General features: G+C 35.9%; 2 protein-coding genes and 1 long non-coding RNA gene across 4 annotated transcripts; 2 read left to right on the plus strand and 1 right to left on the minus strand.

Annotated features, from left to right (window-relative positions):
* The first annotated feature begins 2,011 nt into the window (after positions 1–2,011).
* Positions 2,012–18,161, plus strand: LOC138308262 (neuronal acetylcholine receptor subunit alpha-10-like). The gene is made up of 8 exons (XM_069249258.1): positions 2,012–2,210; positions 5,966–6,114; positions 11,418–11,462; positions 11,639–11,748; positions 12,193–12,662; positions 14,207–14,293; positions 14,731–14,849; positions 16,143–18,161. Exons 1-8 carry the CDS (start codon positions 2,138–2,140, stop codon positions 16,479–16,481), a joined length of 1,392 nt encoding a protein of 463 aa, XP_069105359.1. The 5' UTR covers positions 2,012–2,137; the 3' UTR covers positions 16,482–18,161.
* LOC138308263 (uncharacterized) lies at positions 9,719–11,231 on the minus strand. 2 transcript variants are annotated; one of them, XR_011206096.1, is made up of 2 exons: positions 10,819–11,231; positions 9,719–9,963 (listed from the first exon to the last, which is right to left on the minus strand). It is a non-coding gene; the product is annotated as an uncharacterized lncRNA (long non-coding RNA). The 2 variants fall into 2 exon arrangements; XR_011206097.1 differs by having other exon boundaries at positions 10,815–11,231.
* A 3,956-nt stretch (positions 18,162–22,117) lies between the features above and the next one.
* On the plus strand, positions 22,118–23,414 carry LOC138307607 (myosin-4-like). Its single transcript, XM_069248412.1, has one exon. The coding sequence runs from the start codon at positions 22,215–22,217 to the stop codon at positions 23,322–23,324; it is 1,110 nt and encodes a 369-aa protein (XP_069104513.1). The 5' UTR covers positions 22,118–22,214; the 3' UTR covers positions 23,325–23,414.
* Positions 23,415–23,805: the final 391 nt, after the last annotated feature.

Raw genomic sequence — 23,805 nt, forward strand, 5'->3', positions numbered from 1 at the left:
AGTCCGAACAAAGTGTCCTTATTTTTCGGGTCGATCTGGAATAAAAAATGGCCGCCTAATTCGCCATCTTGAATCACATTTTGAACTTCTTCTCAGGTTCTACCTGTGCGACTTAGCTGGTTTCGACAAAGTGTTCTTATTTTTCGAGTCGATCCGAAATCGAGGAAAGCCGCCTCATCTGGCATATTCAAAAAACACAATTTGAACTTTTGAATTCAATTTCTACCAGTGCAATTTTGCTACAACTTGCATGAAATTATCCTGATGTTATCTCTTGACCAAGTGTATACCTCTGGCTGACACCAAATTCAATAAATCGCCAAGGTAGTCAGATAACCGTTAAGGCCCTGGGGCCTCTGGTTAATGAACCGTCCATGTATTGAACGTCGCTTTTAATGACGTAATACACAAGGTTTGCACGTCGTTTTACACTGATAAATAGCTCACAGAATGCCGATTTCTATTCTTTCATGCAATCATACGGACAGTCGTCTTCATAGATCACGAAAACATCGTTTTAATTTCTGATCACTAAAAGGATTCATCTAACAATCATGAAAACAGAAAGCAAGTAGATCGGATATGATTGCGATATTCATTTCTACTTCACATAAAAATATATGCTGAAATCTTTCATTTCGGTCCTGATAATTTAAGACAGCAAATTTAATTAGTAACAAATAATGGCGAAGGTAGGAATAGAGAAAGACTATCATTCAAGCACTGTATGGTATCAACAATGGCAGCGTTTTTGGTGTGAATGGTCTTGCAAAGAGAGTAGTTATATATAGGCCAGAAAGAGCTATAGAGAATGCTTAAAACAAACAGATAAACACTATGTAGAATAATATGTTGTCAAAGCTATCCATGTGTGCGACATATGGTAGGGAATGCAGAAAATAACGTTTTGCTAGAACGTTAGCCAACTCGGTTCTAAACGAGTTTGGTTTAACTTATAATCATTTTAGAATACTGAAATATGCTAGCAGGCTTTAGATGGAATTAGCTATATTTCTTTGTATACTTCCTACGGAAAACAAGACTGTACAATGTTTGACCTTGAACGTTTGAAATAAATTACTCATTCAGCAAGAAATCAATTAAACTCCGATGAATCTTTCATCAAAAGTACAGTATACGATATAGATGATTAATAAGTAGATACAGGAACAAACTGTGGTAAACCTATGACAAGGTTAGACTTGTGGCAGCAATAACGCTGTTCTGGTAGCGTTGGCAACGGGTATTCCCTACCATCGTAAAAATTCTGTATTTGCATGGAACATAATTATCTGCTTTTGCAGATATGTGTTAATTGTGTGGTCATGTGTTTGCGAGCGTAACGTCATGCTTTTTGGAGAAAACGACGTGAATTGCGCCCACAAAATAATGACGTAACAATGGATACCTTCACGCAACGGATCATACTCTGTAATATGCAAAGACGGAATATCGCACAGCGGATATTGGGAGGGGGTATTAAAACCTAGTTTTATTCAATCAATGTGCAAAATTAAATATTTGATGGCTTCCGTACATTGTATATATGTATCTGTGTGACATTCTGAACTATGTGCGTATTACACAGAAATTTAGCATGAATTACCTGAAAGACTAGTTATTAGCATTTCGTAAACTATAGGCACTGGGGACGAACTCGTTCACCAGAGAAACCGGTTCTGAGTTATACATCTACCAGAGAACGGTAGTGTGGACCATATTGACCATAATAAACTGGACTAGCGACGTCATCAAAGCACCATTACAATAAAGCCAGACAAACCATACACGAAGATTCATGTTTACTACACAGTTATTGTAGGGAAACGCTGATATATTTTCACATTGCATCATAAAGTGTGTTTGTTTAAAATATATAATTATAATTCAAAGAGTAGAAAGATCCGGTAACACGAACCAGCCATCCCTAGCGATTTATGTATACATGTAGCTCCATCTTATTATTCACAGCACGTCTCGCCAAAACATTTAAACGTTTCTGACTACCTGAATTGACAAAGGTAGGTCGGATTGCCGGATACTTAACACCCAGTAGCTCCTATACCTCGTCATAGCTGGGTAGATTTAAATACCGTCATTGAGCTCAGCCTTAGTCAGCTGGGAAGTGGTCGGAACCATGGCGCTCAACTCTCCTTCCTGGCCATTCTGCCTTTTGATCTGCGTTTTGTTGACATTGACATCGTGTACAGGTTTGTTAACACATATTGTTTATTTTTTTCAATGATTTGTACAAACTAATAGTGTAAAATTGATATAACGTTTGGATGCACTATAGATAAGATACTGACACAACACAGATAGTGATACGTGCAGACAGCCGACCTATATCTAGCGAGCCTAGGCTCGATCGGTGCTTACGTGTCGATGCTTACCATATCGTAATCAACACTGGCTTGTTTTGCATACACTATGTCACCTGTAGCAGATAAACTTCCTGGACTATTTATATGCGAGCTTTAATGTTAAGTTACACAATCCAGACGTTCTTACGAGGCCATTGTACACACGATTTGTGAACCTAAAGTATGGACAAGGCGAACAATGCACTGTTTACATAAAGCTTAGTCAGTTTTCAGTGATGTTTACATTTAAATAGTAGTACAAAAGTGTATAAAATGGCAGTAACAGGTAGTTCAGAAAACCGAACAATTAATTGAATATTTTATACAACTTTGGATTTCATTAGGCAGACTAATTTATACATTTTATTATCTGGCCGACATTGCAGTTTTTTTTAATATTTAATTTTAAACATTGTATTTATAAACCAGTTAGATATGAAGGTGGGGTCATTATTTGGAACGCTACAGCTGCGTGTAACAGTAGACTGAACTAAAACCTTATAACCTAATCGCCGTCTTTACTTCACATTCGACGATTCTGGTATGACACCCTTGTAACAGAGTGCAAGATTTGAAATAAATTTAATCACTGCCTCTGACAGGGATCGAACTTGGGACCTCTGGGCAGTTTTCATTTATTTGGAACAACCGGTTCGACCGTTTGTTTAAGTCATTATTTCAATTATATAAGTCCTGATGGACAACTCGTTTTTGATAGAAACCTGTAGGGGCTTTGTGAAAACAATATAAAATCACCAGATCCGCCTTAATTTAAAAACGAATAACTTGGTGCAACACGTTATACATTATAATCGAAACCGTCCCTAGACTAGTCGGACGCTCAACTGATCGAGCTGAAGAGAAGTCCTGTCTAGACGATCGACCGATATATTGCAGCTAGTATTGAAATTCAGCAAATAAATATTTAAAATTATTATTATACACTATGAATACAAGCAATAAACAATAAGATAAACGTTACTTTTCAAGATTCCTTTCACTATTTCATTCACGTCCAAAAAATTCGTGTCCTCTTGTGCAAACTTACACACTTTTATTATTACATTACATGTATTATTTAAATACGTGTGTACAACTACTAAAACCAACCTAATAACCCTACAGTCTTTGTAGCAACACAAATATCACAGATATCCGAGTTCAATTGATTAATGTCTCTGTGATCCTGATGAATGAATGTCTCCTTGAGAACTGTCTTTATCCCATAACTATGCATGTTTCACAATGGAAAACCTATATGATAAATCCCATAGCAGTTAGTTATCGTTTATGTTTACACACCCCAGTGTGTCAACACCTACGGCGCATCTGATTGGTCAACTCCAAGATCTCTTGATTCCGATTGGCTCTCAACTTCGGACTACTTTTCACAGCGCTTTTTCATACAAATATCCTTGAATTTACTGTTTAACAGGTAGCTGCTTATTCAAAGTGTTAAACAATAGAATATTGGCTGTATATTTATGCACTATATTTTATGGCGGGAAGTTATCACTACGCATTGTATGGTGGTTTCCCTGAATGAAGACGTGAAAATGGTCACCACGGTATAAATATAGAGTTAAAATTATAGGATAAATAAGTTCCTTAACGAATGACTGTTAACGTTGTTTATCATATTTATCTAAACTCGAGTTAGTTAATTTTCAAATTTTGAAAAGACACGAGCTGTAGCGAGGAACCTCTATGTCCAGGCTGTCGTCGTCGACGCTGCCGGTTTCAGTTAAAATTAAAGGCCTTATACATGTATAAGTAATAACATCTCTCAGGTTGTACTAGCCGTAAAGCTTACAACAGAGCACACACTCCTTCGTGCCCTCCTCTTTACCTACAATCAAGTAAACTGTACAATGCGATCGTGGTACTCTGCTTACATAGTGAACTAGTATATATAGTCTATATCATATATTCGACCTATCTGGCCTCTAACAGCTTCCCCGTACTATTCCGTCCTGGACAACGTGTCCTTATACGCGAAGCGTGACTGTATTTTCACGCTTCCTGTGAGAATATAGGCATAAGCATTAAGCCTTTAATTGCTATGTTCAAGCCTGGTGGATAACGGCAGCCCAAACGATCCAGCCGTATAGTCCGTATAGCGTAAATGCACATCATTACCCGTCGTACCTTATACATACTTAATCAATTTACTTATCTTTCATGTAATGAAATAGAGTCGGATCGTGACAAAGGTTACACCAATATGAAACACGCTTCGAATTTACGAACTAAAATGTTTTATCTGTCTATTTTCTAAAATTTAGAACATAAAAGTAATACCTAAACAGTTTCAAAAGGCACATAATAAAATAAGTAACAATCACTATAAATCTATTACGTTAACAATAACCACTTATGCTAGTTCGGTTCGACTGGCACATCACGTTCCGGTACATATACAGCAGATTCGTGCCGGTATAACTGGTACAAACCCGCAAATAGAACGCATGGAGTAAGAGACAATGAACACACTCTTACTTAAATAATATTCTTTATTGGAGAATACTTAACAATTGAATATCATAAGACTCTTTCATACGTGGATATGAAGGATAGGGATATCCCTATCCTTCATATCTACGTATAAAAGAGTATTTTTCTCTCATACCTCGACGTTTTCTTCCAATTTTACTTCTATTAATTTCCGCCATTTCGAAATAAATCCGGAAAAAAAACCGCGACTGCAAGTCAAAACTCCATACATAAAAAAATGCGTGATATTTTCAACGCAGGTCCCGTTGTTTGTATCTTTTCAAGTAAATCCAGCTTTATTTCAAAAAGGAATTTTATACTTGTGCCTAGAAAAAAGTATTTTGTTGACGCTGTGACGTCACGAGGCTTTATTGCAAGGGTAGCCATATGTTTATGGGAGTATAAACCTCAAACGGCTTTAGAAATAATTTATGGACTGCAAGTAGATAAAATAGGAACTTAAAGCTTAAGCAAGTCTAATGCAGACCATAGTGAAGTTTATGATTTCTTATACACATATTTCGGTCATATTCTTTATTTTTTGTTATAGAAATTACATACCGATGATAATTCGAAAATATACTTCACGACAAAGTTGAAATATTTCCTTCTGATATACAGTACGTGGACAAAAGAATTGGCACCTACTCACACCCGTTTTACTATATTTTGATTTATTTTTACTTTTTTTTTCGCTGTGTTTTCCAGATCTCATATATTGACGTATTTTAATTACGTTTGGCATATTTTATGTACACTTCCAGCTCTTTATATTTCATAATTTTCCGACGCTTCATTTTCAAATTATCACTTGGGTTTTTCACCGCTTTAAAGTTTTGGCGTCCTTTCCCTCATTGTCCTTAAAATGATATTCTGATCTGAATGTGAATTCTCTATACGTATGACAAATTTGGTTGACATCCAATAAAAGAAATAAGAAAAATCCAAACAAAAAAAATAGAAAAAATACATGTTGATTGAAATATATGTCAAAATATGAAGTGTCCAAATGCTATTGTTTACGTACTCTAGATCATATATAATTTCATAGACATTTTGAGTCAAAGTTCAAAGAAAATGCCAATGTTTAATCAATCATTATATATTAGGTCAGTATGTCTTCAAGGAGAATGACGAGGACCGCCTTTATAAGGACATGATGCAATACTACTTGAGAACCTCTCGTCCTGTCTTAGTGAGCACTTCAACTGGATTTAATGTGGACGTCGGCATCACTAATCCAAGACTCGAGGCACTGGTGAGTCCAGAAAAGAAGGCATGAGTATCATTTGATATTAAAAAAGTTCATGCTTAAAGTAAGATGAAATGTGAAGTTGTGTTTATAATATACTTGAAGCAACTATTGTCCGAATTTCTGTAACACAAGTTTTATTATGGCATTGGTTTGAAAATCAATTTTCATTGTTCAATTTTCGGTCTAAAATTTTTTTGTTTCGTACTTTAGTTTGTTTGATTAAAGATGCTCCACCGCCGACATAGCATAAATGATATTTGTCCATTGAACAATAATTGGTGTTTAATCGTGTATATATATGCCTAATTAACACAAAAATTATATAAAATTAAATTCGCCTTTGGTGCATGCGGAATTAGTACTTCATTCCATATAGGATATAGTGCCACGGGATTTTTTCGGGATGCAATTAATTATTTTTCATATCTTTAACTCGAAGTAAAATTAGAAGCTCAAACCTTTCAATGGTGGTAATGAAGTAACTTTTGAAACTGAAGAAAAATACTAAATCATCTGCTCCTGTTTTTGATAGTGGAAAAATGATACTTGTCAGCGGTGGAGCATCTTTAATTTACGTCCTATTAACAGCTATGGTCAAAAGGTTTCACACGCGTAATAATACCATTCACTCTGAATCACCCAGTCACAATGTAAATAGGTTATATTAAACGTGTGTAATAAACAACATTTATTAAATGGCTTTATTAAATGTGAAAGCAAGGAAGTCATACGATATATTATGGGTTTATTAATTCCATAATTAGATACCACGTGACGAGTGACGTAGTGCATTTTTGTAATCATAATATTATTTAATTCAATTTCTAGAGATCTTAACTTCAAGTAATATCGAATAAATGCACTCGGTCTGTTATAAGGTATGCTGTAAAGGATGTAATACAAATATAATACGTTACTCCATGTAGTTAGTAATACCTGACCGTGATTCTGGTGTCCGTGAGAATAAGGCTATCCTGAGTCTTACAAAAATACAAAATGGAAATACATTTATCAAATCTTTTGCAATTTATTTTTCGTGAAAAAAAAACCACTTTTGCTTAAAATTATCATGAAAATATTAACTTTCACTAATCCTTTGTAGATTGTTTATTCACAAGAAACAGTTTTGTCTAACATTGTCATTATATTTACCTTTACACATCCTTTGTAGTTAAGTTTTTCATAAGAAACAATTTTGCCTAATATTGTCATGAAATTATGTACTTTCATTAATCCTGTGCAGATTGTTTTTCGCAAGAATCAGTTTTGCATAAAATTGTCATATTATTTACTTTTACAAATACTATTTGTAGTTATGTTTTTCTTAAGAAATAATTTTGTTTAATATTGTCATGAAATTATGTACTTTCACTAATCCTTTGTAGTTAAGTTTTTCATAAGAAACAATTTTGCTTAATAATGTCATGAAAATATGAAATTATGTACTTTCACTAATCCTTTGTAGTTTAGTTTTTCATAAGCTTAATATTTATATATATTCTAGCATACATGACATTCGAAACTGAATATTAGTTAAAACATACATATGTTATTTAATGTATTTTTGTTTTTCTAAATTAATCTTTAAGTTAAACTTAATTTAAATCGATTTATTTGGGTGATTTAAAGTGAATAGTCGGGCAAAGGAAACCAGTCTAAATGCGTTCTTTGGCCTTCCAAAAGTCATTGTATACCATAATGATGGTCAAGTTCTGCTTAAGGTGTCCAGTTTTGACCATTGAAATTTGGGGGAAGCCCCATGTAAATTTAGCACAGTTCTAAATATAAATTCGCCAAACTCTTTGAAAACGAGGCTGCGTGGAAATGTCAACATGGACATGTGTTTCTCAGTCGTGTCGGTTTCGTTTCGTGTGATAAACCACTAATGCGGTATGTAAATTGTTGTTTTGAGATGATACATTTGATGCAAATGAAGTATTCTTACATTAATGACAATGCTTTGTAATCATTTTTCGATAAAAGCATCTTTATACATGGAAATCGACACAAATATTCGGCCGATGCAGAGATGGGGCCCCGGCAAGGGGCAATTATTGCAGCATCGCATTCGTCGTATTTTACATCAACCGAATCATGAAGGTTAAATACAAATAATCGTAACATAATTTCGCATTTAAAACAACACGAAAACGTTCCATACAACGTCCATGCATGTAGCTGTCAAAGATGTGAAAATAAATTAGCTCATACATAGATATTTTACAAGTACAATATATGTGTTCAATTATTCGTGTATTTTTTTTGCAGATTTAATTAAATTATCTATGTCTCTGGGTTTTTTTTGTAAACAATATTTGAGTTCTGGAGAGAGATGACATGAATGTCCAGCTGGAAGGAAAGAAAATTTTATGATGTATATGTAGTGTACAATGTATATATGTAAACGTACATTCCATATAGCTGCTATAGAATTACAACTAGGAAATTCTCTCAAACATTGATTAATATTTAATTCTTCACATTCATGTAGGCCTATGCTGTAAGAATTAACACATCATATATATTTCCAGAAAACATATAGGCCTACATGTATGTTACTTTCCTTTTCTGTTGTTTCCTGTTCTTTTTTGTGCTCTGGAGAAAAAGATGATTGAGGTGGAAGAAAAGTAATTAATTAAGAGAAATGTGTACCACAGTACTTTGTCTGTAGCCGAGGGATTCTATACTGTTTTAATAGTCCAGTAATTAATAATTAAATTGAAAATTTCAAAATTAAGATGAAATTGTAAATTCCATTTTTGAATGAAGTGGTTCCCCTCCTTTGAGAGTACACAGTGTGTATACCCATTTTGGTTATAAGGAATAATACCTGAATAGGAACCTGAAATAACATGACAATCAATCAGGTATGTGTGTGTTGCGGGGTGGGTGGGGGTGGTGGCTAAAAGACAGAAGAATCATGAGGTTGGGAAGTTGTAACTTGAGTGGGGGGTTGAAATATAGAATAGCTACAGATAACTGGAAGTGGAAGGGTGCTTTATCATTGATCTGGTCATTGCATATTTGGGGTTTACATGGCTTTATTTTGGTTATTTAGTCTCATTGATTTTGGAGCAACTTTGAATCCATATGGTACTGTATATCTTTCTTTTTTACATGTGTAGCTATATCTTCTGTATTTCACCCCCCGCCCAAGTCACAACTTCCCAATAGGTACCACTGTTTAGAACTCAAATCAAAGACAGATGTACATAGTACTACATACTACATTTTAGTCTATGTGTTTGTAATCACTGTTACTACAGTATTAATACATAAATGGTCTATGTACAAGTTACACATAGACAATAAATGTGAAATTTGGTTCAGACAAAAAGATTTGTAACTTTTCAGATAACTTGCTAGTTTTATGGTTTTATTTACATGTTGAGTCTACTCTCTTGTAAAGTAGAATTTAGAAATCCTAAGACAATGGTATCTATATTGCTATATGTAAAAAAAAAAATCTTTATATTTTAAAAGTAATTGAAAAGCTATCTCACAAGCCCTGACAAACAAATGGGCAGGCATTTGGATGCAAGAATTATAATCACTGGATCTAGAGGACTAATATAAACAAATATTTCTACAAAGTTAAACAATGAAAAAGTATTGCATCATAATTTTATTTAATGATTACAGTTGAAAGGAACATTTAATAAATTAATACTGTTTAAATGTTCTGTTCATGATCTTCTAGGTCCATATTGGTAAAGTTTACTTTCAAGAGCACTCAAATCAACATTCTTCAGTCTTCATATGATGCTAATTGTATGTATATGTATACATACACTTGTATATAGGTCCAAGGGATGAACTTTCTGTATTCATGTCACTATGCATGCATGGTGCCTGAAAAAAAAACCAAAATTTTTATATCTGTTGAATATGACAAAAATTGAAATGATCAATTTCAAATATATATAAATGAATAAATGTAGGTTCATTCTACAGGTTTTTTTTTTATTTTAGAGAAAACATTTTATAAGTTGTGAATGTGTCACTGATGCATTTGATAGAATCAAATATTGTTTCAAAAAAGATACAAAATTCATTATCTATAGTTCCAACAAAAATTCAGAATAATTATAAATGATACATGGCTGCAGTACATTTCAACTCTGTAAAGTTTGTCATATACACATGAACCAGGTACAGTTATAATAAATATACAAACACTATTTATTATTATGACCAGAAATAATACTGTATGTGTCCTCCAAATATATCTAAAGAACACTCTAAAACCTACATGTACATATGTATGTGTATATCAGAACATATACAATACAATTTTACCAATTAACCTACAATGTAAATCCTACATACAATGTATGTGTATAACACTACCAGAACATGTACAGAACAATAATTTACAAATTAAAAATCTATAAATATATACATCAGAACTATATGAATTGACCGGTAGCATAATATTATAGATTAATTGAAACAAATCTTAGCTTGATAATGCACTAGCGGTTACATTCTAACTGTACATGCATTACAACGGTACATTTTATAAATATACAGGGCATTCATTACCCCTAAAGAGGCCCCACGAAAGAACCGCTATTTACCCCAGGGTTACGTTTTACGCGATTTGGGAACAGGTATGAAACATGTGACCATATGTGACCACTCATTCATGAAAAAATACTGCTAGGGACTATTTACATAATGATCAAAATACGAAGACTCACTCACAATCAGCTGAGCAGGGAGTACCGGGTAGTAGGCCTAGGTACGTACAGTAGCGGTCCGGAGCCGCGTGCTCGTTTGAACTGTTCTCTTCACTATAACAAGTTGTATTAACACTCTCCGTGCATCGTAATGTTTACCGAGTCATTTGTTGGGATTGTCGCTGCTCCATTGCCTTTCCTTTCGCAATTTAGGTGAGTCAGTTGTTTTGGCGGAAACCTTTTGGTTCAAAACTACGGTAGCCATGTTTTGTTTACTACGGAGAGTGGTGGATGTTGCGCATGCGTTAAGATTGAACTGCACTGATAGCCGGTCGGGAGGACGCATTAGGATTCCCATAATAAATATTAATTTCTTCGCATACAGAGCGATTTTGATGGGAGATTTTATTTTTCTATTTCATAAGAAATTATACTGGATATATTAACACCATATTACCGATTTTAGCCCTTCTTTGCCCGACTATTCGCTTTAAATGCAAATTTAAACAATTCATGTGCAAAATTATCTGTATGTCTAATCATAAGAAGCAGATGCGATAATATTGAAAATCAACTTCATTGTTTATTGTTAACAACTTAACACAATGCCTTTCTTTCTTCCAGGAAACAGCTACTGATACCATGACTCTTTCATTTTATCTGTATATGGTAAGTACTCGAGCGAGGATTATCGCTACACAAAGACGCCTCTCGCATTCACAATAATGATCCAAAGTCAACATTTCCAATAATGACACTTATATAGTTGACAGAATTCAACATTCTACTTGCATTCACATGATCATTACATAGAAATGACGATCTATCTCAACATGTAATTGCAGAATTGGAAAGATGAAAGATTGCAGTGGAACGAATCTGAATATGGAAATTTGAAATCTATCCGTGTTCCTGCAGATTCCATCTGGATTCCTGAAATGGAAGTTTACAATGTGTAAGATTATTCATGGTTTCGATGTATCATGTCCTGCCTTATCGAATAAACATAGTATAAACATACAGAGAACACCCCTGTATTCAGATTGTCTACACTACATAGCTCATAAGCAATAAGATGACTATGAAGATTTTAAAACACCTATTTATACATCTTTAAATTTGTAATATTTAGATTTCTAAGATAAATTATATTTATGTACATAGGTCACACATATCACTTCTTTAATATAAAACATGTTTCTGTAAGAGTTCTTGATCTCTTTGGAAGTGATACTTTTCAGATTTAAACCAATCCGTTGCTTACACATGGCGTATTTTCTTGTTAGACTTTGACATTCATATGAAAATTGATTTTATAAATTACAACTAAACCACCACTTTTATCATTGTGTTATTGTTTTAGTAGTAAGTTAATAATATGCATTTTATTTTGTACCAGCTCGCCGTTCCATCCAAGTAGCACGATGTCTGCAAGCGTGATTATCAGTTCCTCTGGAATGGTCATGTATATTCCGTCCAAAACTATATCATTTTACTGCTCGCTGGACCTGTCAAAGTTTCCGTACGACACACAGAAATGCCCACTGAAAATGGGGCCGTGGACATACAGCAGTGCAGAGCAGAACTTGACCTACCAAGGCTCAACAAAAACGCAAGAAGTATCTACATCTGATAATGACTGGATGTATGGCCACCCACAATGGAACATCAAAAACATTTTTGCATCTATAGAGTTAAAAAAATACGCATGTTGTCCGGAGACATATGTGAATCTGCTGATAGACATTACTGTAACAAGAGTAGCGTCTTACTACCGACTTGCCCTGGTTGGTCCATCAATTTTCCTGGCTATACTCATCCCGCTCACCTTCCTGCTTCCACCAGACCAGGTGTCACGGACCAATTTTGGTATTTTTTTTAGTTTTAATAACAATGCCATTTACTAAATATCACATATATACCTTTTGTGAAGTATATGCGTTTTGAACAAAATTATATTCCATGACTATTTTTGCCGTGGTATTCCGTTTAGTAAGTCCAAAATTTGTAATCTGAAGTTATTGTTGTATCCCCATTGACAAGGTTTAACTGTATCGCAATCTAGTATTCAATTTCGTTGTCACAAACATAGTTAAACAAACGAGACCGAAACAAAATCCCAAACAGTCGTATTTATTGTAAATTTGTATATTGATTTTAAAACTGTAACAGCATTAAGAAATGAAATAGGTAGCTTATGTTAATTGTTTTGTTTGGAATGTGTGTCAACACTCGCAGGGATACATATTTCTGTCTATATTACCCAGAAATACATGTCTGTCTGTATATTACCCATACATGTCTGTCTGTATATTACCCAGAGATACATGTCTGTCTGTATATTACCCAGAGATAAATGTCTGTCTGTATATTACCCAGGGATACATGTCTCTCTGTAGATTACCCAGGGATACATATCTGTCTGTATATTACCCAGCGATACATATGTGCCTGTATATTACTCTGGGATAAATGTCTGTATATTACCCAGGAATACATGTCTGTCTGTATATAACTCAGGAATACATGTCTGTCTGTATATTACCCAGGGATACATGTCTGTCTGTATATTACCCAGGGATACATGTCTGTCTGTATGTTACCCAGGGATACATGTCTCTGTATATTACCCAGGGATACATGTCTGTCTGTATATTACCCAGGGATACATGTCTCTGTATATTACCCAGGGATACATGTCTGTCTGTATATTACCCAGGGATACATATCTGTCTGTATATTACCCAGGGATACATACATAATGTCTTCTGTATATTACCCAGGAATACATGACTGTCTGTATATTACCCAGGAATACATGTCTGTCTGTATATTACCCAGGAATACATGTCTGTCTGTATATGACCAAGGGATACATGTCTGTCTGTATATTACCCAGGGATACATGTCTGTCTGTATATTACCCAGGAATACATGTCTGTATGTTACCCAGGGATACATGTCTGTATATTACCCAAGGATACATGTCTGTCTGTATATTACCCAAGGATACATGTCTGTCTGTATATTACCCAAGGATACATGTCTGTCTGTATATTACCCAGGGATACATGTCTGTCTGTATATTACCCAAGGATACATGTCTGTCTGTATATTACCCAAGGATACATGTCTGTCTGTATATTACCCAGGGATACATGTCTGTCTGTATATTACCCAGGGATACATGTCTGTCTGTATATTACCCAGGGATACATGTCTGTCTGTATATTACCCAGGGATACATGTCTGTCTGTATATTACCCAAGGATACATGTCTGTCTGTATATTACCCAAGGATACATGTCTGTCTGTATATTACCCAAGGATACATGTCTGTCTGTATATTACCCAGGGATACATGTCTGTCTGTATATTACCCAGGGATACATATCTGTCTGTATATTACCCAGGTATGCTACTTATGCTCACTATGGCCGTGATGATGATGATCTTCCAAGAGGCTGTTCCTTTCGATCATGCCACCGTTCCTGTTCTAGGTATGAACACCATAATTATGTGTCTTATTTTACCGTGCCGGAGTTTAGTTTCTGTCCATATATGGGACCGAAGTTAGAATTCGATACGTTATTACGGAAATAGCGTTAAGTAGTTTGTATATTAGAATTTATATCACTATTTGTGAATGTCATTGGTTTTTTTTTAAACTTTGTGGATCCACATTGTCAGCAAATTTTGCAAACATTTTTTTTCATAAATCCGATGAAATTACCAAAAGTGACGCCAATGCTTATAACCAGTTTTCAAACTACTTGACCAAATCTCCTATGATTTAATGTTCCATTGATTCATCAATGGATTATTTCTTAAAATAATATGAAACGTAAATGTCTCTATTTTAACGTCATGCTAACGCTGTTTTTCATAGAGCTCTGAAAAAGGGAACACTAGTTATGTTATTGTATTTTTGTTTCAGGTGTGTACTACCTGGCCATGTTTATATTGCAATTCTTCAGTATCCTGTGTTGTACCTTTACTGGTAACCTTCGTGATAGAGGAACAAGGAGGAAACCAATACCTGCCTGGCTTGCTTCCGTACGTAGCTCCGGTTCAGTATTTCACCAATAGAGTTTGGGATATCTTTACACTGAAACTGTATCATTCATTACAAACTAAACTTAGGTGTGTTGCTTGGTGTCTTTGGCTACTGCTTCAGTGATATAGCACTATAAAGAGTGTAAGAGTTGCAATCTGATTAAAACACAGATCCTTATAACCACTCCGTTCAATAGAGGCACGTAGTGATAATAAGGATCTGTATTTTAATCAGATTGGCAAGAGTTGCACTATACAGGAAGTGTAATATAATAATGGAAAAGTTAAATTTAAATTATATTAGTTGTACCATTGAAATACATATATGTTTTAACAGTACATATATGTAGTCACAGTCCATGTCTGTAAATGTGGTCTAGCCTTAGGGACCTGTCGTCGTGTAGCGTAACATGTTGTCGAGACATTGATGAAAGCTATTTAACCAAACAGTTATACATGACTATGATTTATCATGTCTGCTAATGGTCAGCATTTCGATGTAACTCAGAATGACTCTGTGCTTAACATTGATTTATAGATATTACTCAACACAAACATGTAGGGCTATTTAAGGCCACCAACCCATGCATAGATTGTCAACTTCCCCCAGTACTCGACCATGGGTGCTGGGCCATACTTTGCCATGCGGAAAACAGTTATACATGACTATGATTTATCATGTCTGCTAATGGTCAGCATTTCGATGTAACTCAGAATGACTCTGTGCTTAACATTGATTTATAGATATTACTCAACACAAACATGTAGGGCTATTTAAGGCCACCAACCCATGCATAGATTGTCAACTTCCCCCAGTACTTGACCATGAGTACTGGGCCATACTTTGCCATGCGGAATAAAGTACTGAAACTACATTGCTGCGTTTGACTCAACTTTACTCTACACCAACAATACACCTCATCGTAGATAAAGAGAACAAAAAAAAACTTGTATGGTTATAATTAGTTAGAATAACGTACCTTTAAAACGTACCACCGTGAACAATGCTTTTAATAGTGGAAACTATTTTTTCGTTTTTATCATCACGAAATATATAGTTTATGTTCATTTCCCACATTACATAATACAATTTTTTAAATTAGTAAAATGTAATGAAAAGGCTTCTTTTGTAACTCATGTACATTCTATTAAATATGAATAATATATATAGTTTAATAATACAAATTCTGTGTATCAAATTACCTATTTTTGTACTACTTTTCCAATCATATTAAATTTTCTGACATACTAAAAACACGTAACTGTGTAACTAAACTATTTTTCCTTGCACAGCTTTGTTTACATAGTCGTGGGATACGACGATGCCTTTGCCTGGACAGCAACTTCCCATTATTCCAGGAGCCCGACACTGCCATGGACATCCGGCTGCTGGAAGAGACCCAGGATATAACCCACGATACTGGGCTCGATCACGTTGATATCGCTTCGAGTGACGACCATTTCCGGGACGTTGCCAATCATACAAAAATTATGGCGGGGAAGATCACCCGGGAGAGCACGTACGAAAAACTGGCTCGTGATTGGCAGGAAATCAGTCGATGCCTTGACCGAATCTTCTTTGTATTGTTTGTCTTACTGATTTTCATTGTAAGCCTCAGTACAGTATTGTAGAGGTGTGAATCTTCAAAGTTTGACATCCAAAAACGTTCCAAGAGGCCTGCTGTTTTTATTGTGTTAATTTAACACAAATTAACATATTATTGTGTATGCTATGTACATATTTCGTATAACGTATGTTTAAAAAGCATAGAAAGAGAAAAAGTTCTTTGTAGAGATTTCTCTTCATAATGTGACACAATATTGTAATCGAACCATTGATGCATTTCAATGTTTCAGTAATTCTAACTAGCGCAAACAATTGTTTCTTGGTGTATTTTACACTGTACATGTGCAAACCTATATCGTAAACATACATATTTAGCGGTAATAACATCCCAGCATTTTAGGGACAAAATGCGATTACTCTAACTGCATGCTCTGTATGTAGTTCGTGTATACATTATTGTAAATTCGCGATTATCTCACTGCGCTAACTCATTCAAAATCAAGTTTGTGTTCAAATTCGAATGCGTCAAAATAAGTACACTTACATTGATAGTGAACTCTCGAGGACTGTCTTCTGACTTGAGTGAACTCTCGAGGACTGTCTTCTGACTTGGAATTATGCATTGGAATGATCGTTCGATCGCATATTGGTGGTAGGAAATATTTTGAAATCCGTCAGATGTACGCAGCTTAATACAGTGCCATTAGAATCCACAAGTAGAGGGTATTAATGATCCTCCAGAGAAAAGACGTGGTAATAGATTCTGTCACACACTAATTAGAAATAATCCCTCTATCCGACTGTAGCTCTTTACATCGCGTTTTGCCTTGATTAGAGTTCTCGCCCCTGGGAGGAAATCTCTAGCTCTTGGTCCCTAGTCGAGAAAATCCCATAGTCTATAAAAGTGCTAATGTGACGAGGTGATGTGTGCTTGTTGGGTGTCTTCGACGGCATGCGGGAGATAATATGTATTCAATATTGGATATTGTATCAATATTGTATTCAGTAATCTGTAGTCAACCTGTATCCCTTTGACGGATTTCAATATTATATGTACACAATTATACCCTTGCGTTCCATGCATTGTATATCTTGAATACAAAAGACCTGCACAAAAAATACGTTCAAGGGTTTGATGATGGATTTTTTTTATAATATTTTTATTGTTGTATGTAAATGATATACATTCTGTATATGGCCATACGCCTTTAGATGTATTCCTTTATATCATTATATATATACGGTATTGCAAATAGCTCGGACTACTACGCAACTAGTATCTTTGATACTCATGGGATATTACTTGCTTTGACTTATGTGTTAAATACTCCCGACACATTTATTTCGCATCTACTTAAACATAGAATGACATATGGAATGATCAGAATGTGCTTTCATGAAGAAATCCTATAATAACAATAGGATTAAACTTGGAAATGACCAAACAAATTGCAGCTGCCAGAATCTTGTCTTGGGACAAAATATTTTGAAAAAGTTGTCAGAATTTCGTGTAGTCATTTAGCCCATAAATCACAACAAAGCTAATTTGGTGTACAAAATGTGTTTCACCTGATGTACAGGTGGTATAAAGGTCACGAATTGAATTTTAATCAGATTGAAATAATAATTAAATGTCTTAATATGCATTTAAACATTGTAGTCATTCATTACTTTTGTTCACCATTATATCATTAATTGCTTAATTGTTATAACACATCTCAATAAAATATTTTTTCAAACAAATATTTCCTTTCGTATTTTACCAGTATTTTCCCTCAAGACAACGAACTGAATCGAGTCAAAGATGATACAAGTCAAGACCTTGCTAATTGTCTTATTGGTAAAACCATGTGTGTATGTGTGTTAGGTGCCCGTGATTTCGTGAAACTTGCCTGCCATGTTTCCATTTGTTAGTGTCACTGACATAGTTCAAAGTATTAAAATTGATTTATGTATCTTTGATAAAGAGAATGATTGAAATCAAAGTTTCAGCATTTATCGCTTTGTGATTTTCTTACTTATATCTAATAATTCAATCTTCCTGTAACAAGCATTTCATTGGCTTAATAAGAGTTATTTGGGAACATCAAAGCTCGTCTCTGGAATTTTTAGGTCATCTGACCCGAAGGGTCAGGATGACCTATAGTCATCATGTTTCGTCCGTCGTCGTCCGCCGTGCGCCGTGCGCCGTGCGCCGTCCGTCGTGCGCCGTGCGCCGTCCGCCGTGCGCCGTGCGTTAACTTTTCACATTTTGAACTTCTTCTCAAGTTCTACCAGTGCGATTAGGCTGAAACTTGCGTGAAATGATCCTGACATGGTCCCGACAAAGTGTTGTTATTTTTCGGGTCGATCCGAAATCCAAGATGGCCGCCACAGCCGCCATCTTGAAAACACATTTTGAACTTCTTCTCAAGTTCTACCGGTGCGATTTGGCTGAAACTTGCATGAAATGATCCTGACATGGTCCCGACAAAGTGTTGTTATTTTTCGGGTCGATCCGAAATCCTAGATGGCCGCCACAGCCGCCATCTTGAAAACACATTTTGAACTTCTTCTCAAGTTCTACTGGTGCGATTTGGCTGAAACTTGCGTGAAATGATCCTGACATGGTCCCGACAAAGTGTTGTTATTTTTCGGGTCGATCCGAAATCCAAGATGGCCGCCACAGCCGCCATCTTGAAAACACATTTTGAACTTCTTCTCAAGTTCTACCGGTGCGATTTGGCTGAAACTTGCATGAAATGATCCTGACATGGTCCCGACAAAGTGTTGTTATTTTTTCGGGTCGATCCGAAATCCAAGATGGCCGCCACAGCCGCCATCTTGAAAACACATTTTGAACTTCTTCTCAAGTTTTACCGGTGCGATTTGGCTGAAACTTGCGTGAAATGATCCTGACATGGTCCCGACAAAGTGTTGTTATTTTTCGGGTCGATCCGAAATCCAAGATGGCCGCCACAGCCGCCATCTTGAAAACACATTTTGAACTTCTTCTCGAGTTCTACCGGTGCGATTTGGCTGAAACTTGAGTGAAATGATCCTGACATGGTCCCGACAAAGTGTTGTTATTTTTCGGGTTGATCCAAAATCCAAGATGGCCGCCACAGCCGCCATCTTGAAAACACATTTTGAACTTCTTCTCAAGTTCTACCAGTGCGATTTGGCTGAAACTTGCATGAAATGATCCTGACATGGTCCCAACAAAGTGTTGTTATTTTTCGGGTCGATCCGAAATCCAAGATGGCCGCCACAGCCGCCATCTTGAAAACACATTTTGAACTTCTTCTCAAGTTCTACCGGTGCGATTTGGCTGAAACTTGCATGAAATGATCCTGACATGGTCCCGACAAAGTGTTGTTATTTTTCGGGTCGATCCGAAATCCAAGATGGCCACCACAACCGCCATCTTGAAAACACATTTTGAACTTCTTCTCAAGTTCTACCGGTGCGATTTGGCTGAAACTTGCATGAAATGATCCTGACATGGTCCCGACAAAGTGTTGTTATTTTTCGGGTTGATCCAAAATCCAAGATGGCCGCCACAGCCGCCATCTTGAAAACACATTTTGAACTTCTTCTCAAGTTCTGCCGGTGCGATTTGGCTGAAACTTGCATGAAATGATCCTGATATGGTCCAGACAAAGTATTGTTACATCTAGATCTGGTTGATCCCAAATCGAAGATGACTACCATGACACTTTATATATCTAATTAATTTCCTATATGTTAAGGCCCTTGGGCCTCTTGTTTGAAATAAAATTTGTTGAAAGAAATTGAAAATGATCCTGACATGGTCCTGACAAAGGGACACCATATATAATTAATTTTACTATGGCCAAGGTAGTCAGATGACCGTTAAGGCCCTTTGGGCCTCTTGTTGTTGATTGTTCCTGGTAATGAACCAGTCTTATAAAATATAGCAATGTCATTATATAGCTCTTTGGGCCTCTTGAAATTACCACAATGCAGCATTTTGTTCCTTTCAATGATTGTCCATACCAATTACAAGAATTCTAATTCAAAATCATAGTAGAAATCAATGCCAGTTGTGACAGATAACAGTATTACAACACTTGCACCAAAACATTAAATTAGGATTATTAACAAAAACTCTCTGAACTAAACACGAAGTCCATTTATTTATGACAAGATATATCTGACAGTGAAGGCGGCATTGAATGAGTCCTCCAAACAGAACAAGAGCGTTGTCAGTATAATGTGACCGGGTGGGGTGTTGTTTGGTGTCTTCAGCGGCATGCTTCAGTGATATAGCACTATAAAAATAACAGTTAAACTATAAAAGAAAACACAACAAGAATATACCGCAGTGCGGTAATCACATGCCCTGCAAATCACATCCTCCATGAACAATTGAGCCCATTTTTAACTCATCAAACGTGACAAGGAGAAGAACGTCTTCGATGGAAGCGATAGGAGACCGTAAGTTAGGACTGTCAATTAAGTCTAAAATTCATCGTCATCAACGTGTTTCGGACAGAGGAGGAATGGTTGCATTGTATGCTGTGCTATCACATCCGTACAACCAACTGGCAAGCTCGATGGAAATCCACTACGACAAAGTGACCACTAACATTGGAGGTTCCTACAGTACGCAAACAGGAGCTTTTACTTGTACACGTGATGGTGTGTATGTCTTCACATAGACAGCGCATGTAAATCCGCGTTTTTCCAACACGGAACTGGTTAAAAATTTAGTCGTGGTCGGGAAGGGGTTTTCCGGAGATTCCTCATATAGCGGATACGGAGGAAATACGGTAGTTTTAGAGCTTCGCAAGGGAGACACTGTGTTTTTACGAGTAGAGCCGCATAGTCCCGGAACTGTACTATTTGGCAGCCAAGGTACTTCAACCTTTTCAGGGTTTCTTCTGTGTATCAATTTGTAAAATTCTTACAGTAGTATTCATTTGTATACATTCAAATAAATTCACTCCGTTAAGAAGTTTCTTGTTATCTGTTATTTATCACTCATCGGACAGCAATGTCTCCGAATTATTGACAGGGAAAATTGTAGGGGAAACCTATATGACAGAGAGACAGATAGACAAGCTTGTTCCAGTATACGCCCTCTCACCCCATTAGTGTCAATAGTGACAAAAATGCAGAAACCAAGAACACTTTTGACAATTTTGGCTTATGTCATTTCCTGAGCTTTTCGTGATGAAGATTGACACCATGTATAAAAATGTTCAGTAGGTCATCCTCTTACGAAAAACTGACACCATCATTTTTTTCATGTGTAGAGGTTCAGGTGAGGTGTCAAAGGTTACGTGACAAAAAAAGCTAAAAAAATAAGTTTTTATTCTTTCAGAGGAACTAACTTAATTTTACTTTTTGACGGGTGACTTGTATAATATAACCTGAGTAATTTCTCTTTTTTTTTCAATGGCTGGGAATTCAATTTGACCTCATGAATTGATATCAATAGACGTAAGAATTCAATGACGTCTTTGCAAACTGGCAACGCTGCTGGATGTTTTCATCACTTTTTGACGCCGATATTCTTCGCAATGAACGTTGTTGTATTTATGTGATAATACCACACTTGTATCTTAAATTGGGGTCTATTTCATGAAATAATATTAAACTGAAACTGAATAAATGCTCCGCAAAGTCCGACACACTTTACGTATGAAAATTATTCAAGACAGTGTATCTTATCTGTTGTGATAAGAAGGTAGTGTTCTATTACAGGGACTTTCGAAATTAATGTTATCAATGTTGACCTGCTATGATACTCTTCACATTTGACACAAAGGAATATTGTCGTTTACTACAAAATGGTTTGTGGTTTAGGGATTGTAATAATTTGTCTAATTTCCTTCACTTACGGACAAACACCGGATGACAACGTAAACTCAAACATGGATATTAAATCGAGCTTACACGTCAGGTTATCGTCTCTAGAACGTCGTCACAATGAAGGCGTACAGCGCGTTAACGAACTCGAGAAACAACAACAAACTGCCCAGAGCCATATAGTTACGCTACAGAGACAGCAACAAATCGAAAGCCGTCGTATCTATGACTTGGAGAAGCGACAACAAACGAATCAGCGCCGTATATTTCTCCTTAAGATTCAGCGAAAAATGGACCAGGACCGTATATTAAACCTTGAGAAACAACGAACATATGATCAACGCCGTATATCTGACCTTGAAATGCAACTACAAAGTAGTCAGCGCATACCAGACCTTGAAAAGCAACAGCAAAGTGAACAGCACCGAACATCTGACCTTATCAAAGTTTTTGACCCCAAGATAAAAAGACAAAGTAGACAGCGCCTATTGTCTGATGCTAGTGATGCTACCAATTATAGTCAGCATTCTCTAATGATCGGAATATATCAACATACTAAAAATCTGCATTCAGTTTCTAATAATATATCGAGCACTGCTAGCGTTCGCGCAGCAACCACGAAAAGAACAGAAGACAGAAACCCTGAACGTAGAAATAAATTGATTAATCAGCGACAACAGCAGGAATCGGGCAATGAAGGAACGGTTGCATTTCATGTTGTTTTATCACACTGGTATAACCAAATGTTGGATTTGATGGAAATTCATTTCGACAAAGTGACCACTAACATTGGAGGTTCCTATAGCGCACACACGGGTACATTTACTTGTACACGTGCTGGTGTGTATGTGTTCTCGTGGACAGTTCATGTTACTACTTGTTATGCCTACACAGAACTGGTGAAAAATGGCGCTGTTGTCGGGTATGCCTTCTCTGGAAATTCCCAGAATAGCGAGTCTGGAGGAAACACTGTGGTGATACAGCTTCTTCAGGGGGATACTGTTTTTGTCCGAGTAGGAGAACATCCATCAGGAACCGCATTGATAGGCACAAGAGGTACAACAACCTTTTCGGGGTTTCTCCTCAAGTAACAATTCTCGACAAAAACTCAAAATCATTTTGTTTTATTATTTTTTTTTAATTGGAAAAAAATCAAAAGGAAATAAAATCACAATGTTTTATTAATTTGTCATTATGTTTAAGTAGTTCATGCAATCTTTTCAATAACAAAATGTTTAAATAATAGACACTTTCGTAAATCTATTATTTGAAGATTATATGATCTTTAAAGTTTATTTGGTAATCTATTGAAAACTATCAGGGTTGAAGAATAAAGCTGACAAAATCATACAAATAGACAGACAAACATGTATGATGCCTTATAAACTTTAATTAATTATTTACTTTAATAATGATTTTTTCAGCTCTTATTTGTACTTGAAATATTGAAACATTGTAATTCTCAAAATATTGGTAATGTTTCATAATAAATGAAAATCTTGATTCGTAAGCATACGGCACATATACTCTATTGAAAACATAATCTAGTTAAATTACGGGACACGGTTGATC

Source organism: Argopecten irradians, chromosome 14, assembly GCF_041381155.1.
Source record: "Argopecten irradians isolate NY chromosome 14, Ai_NY, whole genome shotgun sequence".
Classification (NCBI taxonomy): domain Eukaryota; kingdom Metazoa; phylum Mollusca; class Bivalvia; order Pectinida; family Pectinidae; genus Argopecten; species Argopecten irradians.